The 14410-nt window shown below is 26.8% G+C and overlaps 2 protein-coding genes across 8 annotated transcripts; both read left to right on the forward strand.

Moving 5' to 3' along the window:
* On the forward strand, window positions 1-11282 carry LOC145190224 (phosphoglycolate phosphatase-like). Of its 7 annotated transcripts, none has more exons than XM_090089768.1 (10): window positions 1-570; window positions 972-1039; window positions 1195-1287; window positions 4016-4155; window positions 5592-5652; window positions 7356-7503; window positions 7595-7694; window positions 7802-7843; window positions 7933-8077; window positions 10560-11282. In XM_090089768.1, exons 1-10 carry the CDS (start codon window positions 507-509, stop codon window positions 10587-10589), a joined length of 891 nt encoding a protein of 296 aa, XP_089945894.1. In that variant the 5' UTR covers window positions 1-506; the 3' UTR covers window positions 10590-11282. The 7 variants fall into 7 exon arrangements, 5 of the variants coding, with proteins under 5 accessions (XP_089945894.1, XP_089945893.1, XP_089945896.1 ...); XM_090089767.1 differs by having other exon boundaries at window positions 410-557; window positions 10560-10808; XR_016453153.1 differs by lacking the exon at window positions 10560-11282 and having other exon boundaries at window positions 7595-7717.
* A 247-nt stretch (window positions 11283-11529) lies between these two features.
* Window positions 11530-13310, forward strand: LOC145190489 (fas apoptotic inhibitory molecule 1-like). Its single transcript, XM_090089773.1, has 3 exons — window positions 11530-11949; window positions 12040-12089; window positions 12756-13310. Exons 1-3 carry the CDS (start codon window positions 11601-11603, stop codon window positions 12903-12905), a joined length of 549 nt encoding a protein of 182 aa, XP_089945899.1. The 5' UTR covers window positions 11530-11600; the 3' UTR covers window positions 12906-13310.
* Window positions 13311-14410: the final 1100 nt, after the last annotated feature.

A 14410-nucleotide genomic window follows, 5' to 3' on the forward strand; every position in this document is an offset into this window, starting at 1 on the left:
AAAGCGTTTTGAAAAAAAATGGCGAATATTAGGGTTTTTAGTGGGATTTTTTACAACTTTGACTTCGAATTAGAGCACTTTCCATTGATTTTGAGACCCATGTTTTTATACGATTCTTAATCAGCATAAAATTCTCTATCAGAATCAATCATAAAATTAGGGGGGGGGGGGGGGGAGAAAGTCGAGTAGCGCCCGAAATCTAATCATCAAGTGAAATAATGAATCATCAAATGTTTTTTAAAATTACTTTTTAAATTACAAAATATACAGAAATTAAAATTAATCACCTAGAAATATTTGTGTCAATTCTTCACAATACTGGCGAAAGTCTCAACCCTAAAATTTCAAAAAACTTAGAAAAATAAATCTTTAAGTCACCCCTTCACTGTTCCAAAAGCAACCAATTATATAAACTTATAATAAGTGTTATACTAAATATAACTTGTTTTTATTCATTTTATAAAAAAGTTATTAGAAATAAAAAATGGGGAGATTGCATTCAAACGATGTTAGGAAACTTTTGGATTGTGTTGCCACAATTTTTTTTGATTGTGATGGTAAGTATATGTAGTAAGTATTGCTTTCTTTGACTATTTATTTTTTTTATAATAGAAGTACATAAAAATTGTGATTGTGGTGCATTTTTTAAAAAGAATAACGCCTCTTCATATGGTATTTTTAAAACAAGGTTTGATCAAATTTGAGTCGGATAGTAAGTTAATTTATAGCAAGTAAAATTCTAAACAAAAGTTAAAATAAACTGCAAAAAACATAAATTTAAAAAGAACAACAGTGTTCTGATTAAATGCACCTAAAATTTTGGCTGTGTTGTTGAGCACTTTCTGTAAACTGTTGTATAATGAAAAGAAAGATTTTAACAGTTATTCTTTTATCATTAATCAAACAGTTAAAAAATAATGGTATGAATTTTTCATGTACCTTCTATGCAACCCATTTTTTTTTTACATAAGGTGTTTTATGGGACAGTCATGGAGTAATCCAGGGATCCATAGAAACCGTACAAAAACTACGAAAAATGGTAAATTTTTATTTTTTATTACATTTGTGTTTTCTAACAAATATTTTAGTTTTAAGAAAGAAAATTTTATTTAAGCATTAAAAAGTAATGACTAACTACATCTTAAGTTTATCATTATTCCTACAAACACTCTTATTTTCTTAAATTTTGTTTAGAATAAGCAATTATTGTTCATAACAAACAACAGTTCCCTTTCAAGGAAAGAACAATTAAAAAAGTTTCATCAATTGGGTTTTGATGTAAAACTTGTAAGTAAAAAAATGTTTTTAAATCACAATTTCTTACTTTTTGAATGCAATAAACTTTTCATGCTAAAGTAATAAAGTTTTAAGTTTGAGAGCAGAAATTAGAGTTTGAAGCAGAAATTAAAGTTTGAAGCAGAAATTGCAGTGTATTTTTGGTTATTATCTTGTATTATGGACAACCTAGTGGCATTCCTGAATTGACATGTGGAAACATTACCTTGTCAATGATTTCATTGTATACGATTTAGTAAATGATATTGTTAATATCATGGTCTAATCCACTAAACTGACTATCATTATCAATATAGGTAGTATCATCACTAAAGAACTTTACCCATTTTCTTGTCCAGTTTACTTTAAATTTTTACAACTTTACAATAACTGAGTAGTTAATTTTATCGGATCATTTTTAAAGAGATTTGGGGATCCTTTTTTCTTGAGATTGACCCATTTGGTCTTTCTACTGTACAGTTTTAAAAATGCTTTGTTTGAAATGGAACTTTAAATGCTAGTAATTATTTAAAAGATTTAAATTACTTATTACTAATTACTTGTTAACATCATTCATCTCTTTATTAACTTTATCAAATGCTTCTGTTTAAGTAAAATCATATTTATAAATATTTTAAAACATGTTTTTTTCCAATAGTATTTGTGTAAAAATCCATCCAAAATAATCTAAAAAAAAAAAAGCGTACTAAAAATTGAGTAATTTTTGTTTTTTTAGTGTTTTTTAACTATAAAAATTAAACCTTGTAAAGTTTTTTTTTCCCAGGTTTAAACCAATGATATTTTAAAAATTAAGGATTATTTAGGATTAAATCTATTGCCTTTAAATGCATTCATTATTACTCTCCCCACTTCCCCCCCCCCCCCCCCCTCCAAAAAAAAAAAAAAAGAAGTAAAAGTTAAAAATATTTTGTATTTTCTTTAGAAATGATTTATAGATCTTTACTAGCTTTTAAATTCTCACTATAAGACACAAGCTGACTTCTCTTGTATACAGAAAAAATGAGAATATTCCTTTAGGGAATATTTCCTGGTCCTTGAGAGTTACCTTTATAGTAAGCTATTGAAATCTGTCATGTAAGCCAGGAAGTGAAGGGGGTTCTATAACTGCTCCAAAACTGTTTTTGATTGCATCATGGTAATGAACCAAATCACTGTTCTTGTTCAGATGAACATTTCTTGAATACTTTTGAGTTTCTAAAATCTGCCTCAAGAGATAGCAGGGTTGCCAATATCTTTTTCTAACAAACTCATAGAAGGAGTAGTATCCATATATCAAAATTACTGAATACCCTTTCAGACAGCCCCCTCATGTTCACTAACCATTATCTGTGCATATACAATCTTTGCATATACAATCTTTGCATATACAATCTTTGCATATACAATCTTTGCCATACTGTATTTTTATCTCTAAAATTGCTTCATTGTGGATTGTGAAGCAATAATCTTCAGTTATCTTCATATCTGTTGTTTTTGACATATCTGAAGCATTAGAAGCAGCACTTCAACTGGTCATTGAGCTTCCAATTTTTATTCTAGTTCATGTTGCCCTTTGTTGTCTTGCATTTTTCCTCTTTATTACTGTTCTTCAATTTACAATGATCATGTTTAAATGTGTTTTTACCAACCTTGGAAACTTTCTCCCACTCACATCTTCTTTTTCTCCCACTTCCTAGTGGCATTCTTTTCTTTAACATGCTTAAAGTTTTTGAAAATTTTGATAGCTAGAAATGAACAGTCAGTCTTCAAAGGTTCGATTTTTACCTAAAAAAAAAAAATCTTAAAATAAAAACCTAAAAATATCATTTTAGGGATAAAAATACTGTGATTTAAAAAAACCCAATAAAACTTTAAAAAGCCCACTAAGCTGGTTTTTTAATTAATTTTAAAAATGGGTTTTTTCCAACCCTGGTGTAATTTGGTTAAAAAATTTTCCAACCCTGGTGTAATTTGGTTAAAAAATTGCTTATTGTACTTGATGGTCCCTCTCAATGCAAGATTATTTTTATCACAAAATAAAACAGTCTATGAATATTTATAATACAGTTTTTTCATAATTATAATACAGTTTTTCAGCTTCTGACTTATAATTGTAATACAGTTTTTCAGCTTCTGACTTATAATTGTAATACAGTTTTTCAGCTTCTTTCTTATTATAAACTTAAAATTGGTCTTCAGTTGTTTTCGACGTATTTCTCAAAATCTTTTCATTTTAAATATGTCTTCTGAATTATTTTTATTATCAGGCAATCTTATACTTAAATAACTCCAATCTTGGATTTGAAAAACAGTTCTTTTTTCTTTTGATTACAATAATGTTTTTGGGACAAAATATATAACAGTCATTGTATTAAAATTTTTTCATGATTGGCAAATTTTCTCGTAAACCATTTGTCTTTAAAACCTCTTCTGTTTTCTTCTGATATAGGGTAAGAACAAATTTGATCAGTTTGCCCTGTAATCTTAACCTGTAATTTGTTAAATATAGACTGTTAAATGGAGACTTATAAACTTTTATTTTTTCAATGATATAAGTGTCTCTATGCCAAGGGCTAGAGCACCACTTACCCAACACTTTTTGTGGAACTAAAACTAAGATTTTTTGTTTTTTGTCACATGTGATAATGTGATCTTTAATATAATATTTATTTTACAATTATTTTATTTTAACTGTTGTAATTCTTTAAAATTTTTAGAATGCATTACATTTTGTTTTTAGGAAGAGGTTCTATCATCAGCCTATGTTGCTGCTGTTTATGCAAAAGATACAGTGCAAGCTAAAAAAGTGTTTTTAATTGGATCAAGTGGAATGAGGGAAGAGTTAAAAGATGTTGGAATAAAATATATTTCACAAGAGAAGTAAAGCCAGTTTTATTTAAATTTTTTTAAATAATAAAAAACTTTTTGTCTTTATTAAACCTTTTTCATTGAAATTCATTTAATATTTCAAATATTGAGTTGGAAAGTTTCTTTTTCATAATTAGATGGCAATAGATGTTGCTATAACTTTTTAGCTAACAGCTGTTACTTTTTAACATTAAACAGCTGTTACTTTTTAACATTTAACAGCTGTTACTTTTTAACATTTAACAGCTGTTACTTTTAGCTTACTATATAAACAAATTTCATATAAATTTTAAAAAAGGGTGTAAAAATGAACAGTTAAAACATATTTTGCTTTTTTATTTCTCTGAAGAATTAGTTACAAAATTCTAATCTAGACATTTTTCACTTAAAAATGAACAACGTTCTGAGCAACCCACTGAAATTTAATAAGACCAAATCAACCTTGCCAGAAAGATAGGCTATTTAACAAAGTGGAAAAATAAAAGGTTAAAAGTCATTATTTGAATTTAAAAAAATTGGATTTTCTTCTTTCTTTCATGCAGACAAAATGAAATTACTTTATTGCCAAACCCAACATGCGGTACCCAACAAAAACCTAACATGCACAATTAAATAAATAAATTATTAGTGTGGAGATTTATCTGTTTGCTTAGTTGTGTAAATATATAATGCATTATAATATAATGTATCAAGGAATTCAAAAAAGATAAAATAACCTTTACCTTGAAAACTGAATACTACGGCCAAAAAGTATGATTTTTATTCTTTGTCATAATGTGCATGTTAAAAGGAATAACATAAACTTTATTGAAGATATTCTTTTAATCAAGAACAATAAAACTGTAATTTTTTTATTTAAAAAAAAATAAAAAAATCCATTTTTTAATTCAAGTTTAAATTTTGAAAGGGAGATTTCTATTAAAATATCTCCATATGTTCAAAATTCAGTAAATCAAGTTTTTTCTCCTAAAAAAGTATGGTGTGGAACTCTATTGTTTATATCATTGTGTTTTTTTCATCAATACATAAACTTCTTGGCTAACTTAAGTCCTTCACTGACAATCATCTACTTTGTAACTTCACAACATCAAGTTAGCAACTAAGCTCTCTTTGAGTCTTGCTCTCTCTTCTGCTTGTAAACTGCACATTTATAGAACATTCTAAATTCAATCTAAACTATCTTGAGGCACATTTATACCATTCTGCCTCATTTACTTTATAATAAAACCTTATTTGCATTCGCAATATAAACAGAAGGCCTATCTGAGATATCTTCCAAAAGCAATTCGACAAAAAGATTGTTTTTATTTTATTCAAAAGTATTATTTTTAACTTAATTTTTTGGGAAAATTAGACAAATATAAATCTCTTTTACTTGTAGATTTTAATGTTAATAGTTTTTAATTAAATAAAAATTAAAAGTAAATGTAATTTCTTCTTATGTTTAGTGATGAAAAGCAGATTTACACACACAAAGAATTTATGGAAAACTTTACAAATGACCCTGATGTAGGTAATATGCTATTTATGCTAATTTTTCTTTAAAAGATATCAGTTTATCAAATAATTTTTAGCAGTAATTTCAAGTGCAAAGTTAATCATAATGAAAGCTGCCAGCTTTCATATGGTTTTTGTCCTTTTATTACTAAAATTCTCTTGTTTTCCTTATTACTAAAACAAAATTTTTGAATTAACAGCTTACACAATAAATTGATTGCAAACACTATCAAATTGACAGAATATGTCAGCAATTATTTGTCTGTAAATTCTTCAGAAATAACTAAACTAACTACTGTAGAAGTGGCCTACAATTTTCAATACAAGCTACTTCTGTTCCACCTGATTTGTAATGACTCCATTTGCAGTTGGACTGTTATATATTATTCAATACTGTGGAAAATTGATCAATGTTTTGTATTACAAGTTCAATTTACTAAGACTGGCTTTATCTAAATTCACACTGCAGAATTAAAGAAGACTAAATTCACATGTAGATGTTCAATAATGACTATTTTATTTTAGCTACAGTATCATGAGTGTTCTTGTGACTCTCAAACTTATGGCTCTTGTTCTTGTGACTCTCAAACTTATGGAGTGGCTTCAGATCCTTCTATGGAGTAGAGAAAGCTCATCCACATATAAATGGTTTTCAAATAAACTTTCAGTACAAAACTGTTGAAGTAATCAAGTAATGTCAGTCCACAAGCACTCAATCAGAATTGAAAAACATTAGAAATTTTCAGATTCAATAACAGATTTTCATCAAATTTGGTGGAAGATTTAAAGATATTGCCTCAAGGCTGTAACTCTATAAGCTGTTACTAAATGAAGTGAATGTGGTTATCTCAAACTGGGTTGAGAGCTTGCACAACGAAAGTTATACCCAATCCATAACAACTAAACCTGTGTTTCCATACCTCCCATTCTTTCCCTGTCAAAAAACCCTAAGAACCTGCCAGGAAATTTTGTTCTTTCTCCACCTTTGATTGCTTTTTTTGCAAGATGCATCTTTACAAATCAGAATCCTTGGCTTGTTTTGGAACTAATCAACTCCTCTCATGATTGCTATACCAACTGCGAAATTATTCTAATCTTGTATAGATGGAAGAATTGATGTAACACCTGATGATTTAAAGGATGTTTAATTCCCAATAACTTCTTTAATCAGACATCGTGAATAATAATTGTAATATAATAACACAGATACAGTGATAAATAACCATGACATAATAACACAGATACCGTGAATAATAACACTGTAATTAAATGATAACTAATATTACTCATTAATTACTCAAGGGTTCTTTTACTTTGGTGAAACAATTTTTTTTTTAATGAATCGACCGCTTATGCAAAATTTGAGCTCATTGATTTACTTGTGTAAAATTATTATATCTGAATTAAACTTGGTACAGTTGCTATGAAAGATCTGGGAAATCTTGAAAAAATTTCTATTAGGTTCAGTGTCATCCTAATACTTGTATAGTTAATATCCAGTAATGCACTAAACAACTTCCCTAAAAATCAAGTTAATAGTTATGCAGAAATTTAGACTTCTCATCAAGATATACAACTAACTTTACAACATTGTTTTCAATTAAAATGTTTTATTCTTTGAAAAATGTATGAAACAATGCTGATTATGACAGGAAAAACAAAATTAGGATCAAACAAAAGTAGTTGCTATTGATACATTTTAAATATATTATTAGGTTGATGCTGTGATTGTTGCTTATGATCCCAAGTTTAGTCTATTTCATATTGCAGCTGCAATGCAGTATTTAAGTGATTCTTCCATTCCCTTTATTGCTACTAACACTGACAATACTTTTCCTATTGGTAATGGAAAGTTTGGACCTGGTAGATATTTTATGTTTAATATAAGTATAGCATTTTTGTTTCATAATATCCTGATAAAATTTTATTACTTTAATTCTTTTTCAATGTAAAGGTACTGGTTGTATAGTAAATGCTGTTTCTACAGCAGTAGACCGACAACCTATTGTTGTGGGAAAACCTAATAAGTTAGTGTTTGAGACAGCTTTGAGTAGGTAAGGAAGAATAAGGTAGTCAGGTAATAATATTTTATGGTTTACATTTTTGTTTTAAATAGTTTAGTGATTGATTTTTTATTTCACAATGCTTACTTAAATTTTAGATGCAATATAAATGCTAATACATCACTCATGATTGGAGATAGGTATGATTTAAATTTACTTATTTTGTTTACATTTTTTTTTTTTTTTAAGATTCCAAACAATAACTTTTTTTGTTTGTTTTTACTTTCAGATTAAACACAGATATTGTTTTTGGAAATGACTGCGGTATGCAAACTTTATGTGTTCTAACTGGAGTTACTAGTGAAAAAGAGATTGTTGAACTGCCTACCAATGGCTTGTCACATAAGTTACTTCCTACATACTACACAGATCAGGTCATACATTAAAATGTTCTTTTTTCATTCAAATTTTTAGTCAGATTTTTTTTTCTAATTTTTGATTTCTGCAAAATTTACGCATTTGATCAATGTTTATCAATAAAAGTTTAAGATCAGAAATTTAATCAAAATTGCTAAATTATGTTTTCAAGATTTCTTTTTACACAATATGAGACAAAGAATTGAGTAATAAAGGAAAGATTTACTACAATGAATGTATTTAACTAAAAAGATAAATACTCAAGCTTTTATAAATTGCATCTAAAAAGCTAATGTATGCTAAAGTAACTAAAATGCATACAATCGTACATATCGTATATACTCAACCTGGTAAAAATTCTCTAGCTTTAGCATTTGTAAACTTTGCTTTACTCCAAATTTTGCACTTATGTTAATGATCATAAAACGCAGCAGTGTTTTTGCAATCAAATCAAGATGCTTTTCTTTTTCAAGAATGTAGCTTTCTAGCAGCAAACACAATATTGAAATTCCACATCTGCCTCAAAAACTCTCCCTACATATTTTTCACATACAATTTATACTTCTCAAAAACCATAAAAAAAAAAACCTTCAAATAATAAACCATCATAAAAAAAATGCTCAAATTGTATTTACAAAAGTTTCTTGTTAAAAGTCATTAACTCAAGGAAACTATGTAATGGTTGTTAAAAAAGCCATTAACTCAAGGAAACTATGTAATGGTTGTTAAAAAAGCCATTAACTCAAGGAAACTATGTAATGGTTGTTAAAAAGCCATTAACTCAAGGAAACTATGTAATGCATCATTTATGGTTGTTGTACAAAAGATGTTTGTATAACAACCATAAATGATGCACCATTTTTCCCTTTCTTATTGTTACCCATGACAAATTTTGTATCTAGTTTAAGAGTTTTGTGTTTGTAGCCCATCAAAAACTCCTGCCTTATTTCTCTCAAATGAGTAAGCTGACACTCCAAATGTACTGAAAGCAATCACTGTTCCTTAAAAAATGGTTTCATAAAACCAAGTTTAAAATAGGGCGATTGAAAAATAATTATCTCTGCTGACAATCTGATATTTTATTATCTCCATTTTAGATGTTATACAGATGGGTTAGTCTTTTTTATATCCTCGAGTATAAGCCTCGAGTTAAAATAAACATTACCTTGAAAGTTATACAAAAGTTTCATCAATCCAAAAGAAGATAACTGTATGAAATATTTTTCAGAAGACTATTTGTTTAGCGCTATGAATCTTTTCGAACTTTTTTTATTCACAGCTGATTACTCCATGTCTTTTCAAGAAAATAGTAACATCAAAATGATTTTTGAATTATTAAAATATTGTGAACACAACTGGATTCTTTTTTTGGATCTAAAAATGGTTAGCTTTCTCTTTGTTCAGCAAAGAGGTTTCCTTAAATTTTCTTGCCATCTTTCCATGTACCACACTCAAGTTAAAGACCAAAATCAAATAGTAAAAAATAGTAACATCAAAAATCATTTTGATGTTACTATTTTCTTAAAAAGATATGGAGTAAACAGCTGTGAATAAAAAAAGTTTGAAAAGATTCATAGCGCTAAACAAATAGTCTTCTGAAAAATATTTCATACAATTATCTTCTTTTGGATTAATGAAACTTTTGTATAACTTTCAAGGTAATGTTTATTTTAACTCGAGGCTTATGACTCTGGTGCTTTCTTGGAATTAAATCATGTACTAAATCATTTACTTCTATTAAAACTTTGGAAATCTTCAGGAGATTGGTTGCATCAGATTTTCTGCAATCATTTTTTTAAGCAGAAAAACCTTTAAAAATTGGAGCAGGAATCTCATCCTGATGTGAAATTGATTTATGAGCAGAGGAAATATTGAAGTAAGGAATCTTTTAAAATATCTTTAGTGCTGAAAAAAATCAACAGTCAGTTACATAGTCATTTGGCTCTATTTAAAGAAACCATAATCATATCTGAAAAAAAACAAAACAATAGTATGATGTTTAAGTTTTCAGAACTACTGTAGTAAATGCCCTAAAATCTTAAAGCATATTTTCAGAAAAACCAGTGAGTTTCAAGTTACACTGGAATGTGCTGTCAAAAACTGATTTCATGATTGAAATCAGCATGGAACAACTCATAAAACTCATTTCCCATGCAAAAAAAGTTCCCCTGATTTAAATGGTTTTTAAATTGTTGTCTATAATTGTGGCTTTACATCCTGATTTGAGCCAGCCTTAATGAAATATACATCTTTATGGTATTTTTTGTAATTCACTTCACAGTTTCAATTGGAATTCAATTGATAGGTGTCTTTTAATTTTTCCAGTAATTTGTCTGAATTTGAGTAATCAAAACACAGAACTTTAGAGTTTTTCTTTTTTTTCAGCATACTATGTTGTATTTATTATTCATACCAAATTAACTTTAAAATATGTCAATATTTTTTGTTAAAGTTTTTTAATTATGGTTTTTTGAAATTTAGAAATTATTTCTTTTCTAGTTGTCAGATCTATTGATGAACACAGACTGATTAAAAGCTTGTCATTTGCTAAAAAATGTTTAAGGAGCTAGTAATAACAAAAATCCTCATGATAAACTTTATAAGTTATTTTACAAAATATTAGTTTTTAATGGTTATATCTTTTTTGCTGTTTCCAAATAAGTTGATAAAATATGTCAAGAAAAAAACATGTTTAATTATAGTTTAATATACTTTTTACAATTTAAAACAAATCTTATCATTTTAAACAGGTTTATTACCTGAAACTATTTCTAATTATTTATAATTGTTTCTCATTATTATAACCAACTTTATAATTAGCTGTGTAAAAGTAAAAAAAATTGAGTTGTTTGAAAACTTTTTGAAATTTGTTTTTGTTTGAATTGTGTTTGAATAATTTATTTTGTGTTTGAGTTTATGAAAGTGTTTTAATACATTTTTAAAATCTGAATCTGTATTTTTTTTAGCTAAATTCATTTGCTAGATTTCAATGTTTTTTTGTTTTTTTTTAAACTTGATTATTAATAATGCAAAGTGATGTAAATAATACATACCTATCTGTTATCGAAGGTTAATCAGTAAGAAGTAAGAAAAAAAGTCTTCGTATGGTGAACTGAGTTTGTTAAAAGTTTTTTTTTTTTTTTGAAATAATAATTGTTAACCTCTTATGTTGTAAACATGTTAAAATATAATTTTTTTAAATATATTGAGTTGTTTTCTTGTTGTTTTTGTTTTTTGTTTTTTTTTTGTTTTGTTTTTTTAAAAAAGTACCATAAAAATTTGGTAACAATAAGTTAAGATTTATAAAAAACTTTTTTAAAAGAAAAATCCCAGTAAGCTTTCATCATTTTAACTTCAAGCATTTTTTACTTATTCTTCTGCTAATAGACCAGATAGAAAAGGTTTTTTCAATAGCTCATTATTGCTAGACACAAAATCTCTTTTGTAAAACCTTTTTTTTTTAACTATTGTTTATGATTTCATAGACAATTAAAGTTTGCTCTTGCTTTACTGATTTTATAATTCAGTTGAACAAAAAAAATGTCAGTAGCTAATCTTTCTGATGTTGTAGCAGTCTGGAATGTATCATTACCAGATGGAATACACCAAGTAAAGTTTGAGCATGGTACAACTTCAGGAAAGCGTGTCATTTGGATTGATGATGTAGAAGTCTTTCGTAAAAATTGGATGTTCAAATTGGTTGGGCGTTTAGATTTTAATGTTGGGTCAGCTAAAGCAGTTATTTTGATAGAAGCTTGTAATGGTTTTAATTATGAGTATACTTTATTGATAAATGGAAAACCTCTAAATAAGTTCAAAGAGAACCGAAAAAAGACAGCTAAAGTTTGGACGTTAATTTTGGATGGAATAGAAACAAGGATTGTTTTGGGTTGGTTTTTTAATATCAAGTTGTTGTTTTTTTATATAGTGAAAGAAGTTTTTATATGCATTTGTTTATTTGGTTTTTGTGTTATTTTAGAAAAAGATACAATGGATGTTTGGGTCAATGGAAATGTTTTAGAAACAGCGGTATGTTTAAGAAAATATTTGAAGATCTTTAAATTCTTCATTACTTTAGTGGTTGATTGTGCAGACCTTTCATTTAGAAAATAAAACTCTGAAATAAAAAAACTAAAAAAATGTAGCTGAATAGTAGTTTTACTAAAGTTTTTTTGTTGATTGGGGTTCTTTTTTAAATTATTTTTTGGATTTAGTTGTGCACTAGTTTTTTTTTTTAACCCTAAAAATCAATACAAAACCAAGAAGAAATTTTCTGTGAAAACTTTTTTTTTATTTTTATTTATTTATTTTTTTTTGCATAGCACCATTTTTGTAAAGACTGATGAAAAGTATTGACTAATTTTTTCACAGTAGTATTTATAATATAGTTTATAGTTTTATAATATAGTAGTGTTTATAATATATAGATTTTGTTTCACAGTAGTGTTTAGATGTTCTTTTCTACAGCGGTTAATTTGTCTGTAGTTTTGAACAGAATATCTGCTCTTTAAGCTTTACTGATACTTTTTAAGTCAAATCTATTATAATCTACTCTATTTCTTTTCTAACTCACTGCTTAACTTTCAGAATTCATGGTTTACAATAATGATATAAAAAATGTTTTCATATTTAATCTCAATTATTTTCTTTAAGGCTGCTAATTCAAAGTATCATTTTAAATTTTTTTTTTTTTAGGGTGAATTTGGTGATGATGGGACTGAAACACATTTTGAAATTCGAAATCATGTATGTGTTATATCAGGAACAAGTTCTGGGAAAGCGCGTGATGGAATTGTTCATAGTCTACTAGTTGATGGAGTTGTAATCCCAGAATCTCATGAGTGAAATGTTTTCAAAGTTTTATTATTCATTCATCAGTCAGCTTCTAAATTATTATTTTTTTGAGATTTCACCTGGAGTTTCATTTCTAATCATTCAAAGTATATTTTTTCAGAGATGAGTCCAATACAAGTTATCTATAGTTATCTTTTCAAGTTAATTTTTATAGTTTGTTGTGATATTATCAGCTTGTTATTTGTATAGATCTAAATATTTAAAGTGATTATTTATTACATTACATATTATATATCGAGGAGAGAATTATTTACTTTATGAACCATTCATGATTATATTGTACATAAAATTAGTTTTTATAATGAAAAATTGTTTGTAAAAATGTAATACACTGTTCTGTATAATTTTTTTTTGATAGCTTTTTTGGTTTGAGATTAAAATATAAAAATTGTTATATTTTTTGAATTTTTTTTGTTTGTTTGTTTGTTATATTTTAAATATTTGTCTATTTTATCACTTATGATTTATGAGTCTTAAAGTATTCTAAAAGACAAGTTTAAAAAGCAAGTTCATTTCAAACTTCATATCCAATATTTGACTCCATAACAATTAATAGGCTTAAAGTCTTCCCCTTTTGTTATTTTTAAAAGGACAATAGAGGTAAATGAAGTAGATTTTATCAGAGATAAGTTGCCACCAGAACTTTCAAAAAATTTAACTGAAGTTTGATAGAATGAGGACAAAGTTAAAGAAATGAAAATAATTTCTTAAAAAATAAAAATAGTTTGATAGAATGAGGTGGCTTCCATTTATCTGAAAAAAAAAAAAAAATGATAAAAATTTTCTTTTCAGTTAAATAGAAACCACCTCTTACTATCAAACTATTTTTATTTTTTAAGAAATTATTTTCATTTCTTTAACTTTGTCACCCAACAAAGTGATAAAAATGTATGCTTTAATTTCAGTTTGTTTATTATGCTTTGAATGCTTTGATTTTACTTATAAGTGATTGGTTAACACTCGTTCTCAGAAAGCACAGTGATGATTGAGTTTATGAACATAGAAAAAAAATGTTTAGAAATTCAATCAAAACTGCATATAAAATGATTGATTAGTAGTTCTGCATTTTTAAACAAGATTGTTGTATTAACTCATGTTGAAAGAGTTAATTTATTTTCTTATATATTATAATATATAGTATGTTTTTAAATGTATTAACTCTTTTTTTTAATTGTGTTATCATGTGTAAAATCATTCCTAATTTTAAAAAAGTTACTTAATCTATAGTTTCCTAAACAAGTCTAAATCCTGTATAATTTATTTTCATGTTTCTTATATACAACAATTTTTGCAACAGCATTTCTCATTTTGTAAAAAACAAAGGAGCAAATTCAAAGCAAAAGAGTTTGAAATCTTCATGATGAAAAAAAAGATTTGAAAATCATAGAAGTATTAGGTTTTTAGAGGTGAATACTGTTTTGATCAAAGATTAAAAGCACAAGAATTTGATATGAATAATATTCATCAACATTATTAAAATCAATGTCTTAAAGTAT

The sequence above is a fragment of the Hydra viridissima genome, unplaced genomic scaffold, assembly GCF_058129835.1.
Source record: "Hydra viridissima isolate aposymbiotic clone 2 unplaced genomic scaffold, HvirCarnegie_v1 scaffold_6, whole genome shotgun sequence".
Classification (NCBI taxonomy): Eukaryota; Metazoa; Cnidaria; class Hydrozoa; order Anthoathecata; family Hydridae; genus Hydra; species Hydra viridissima.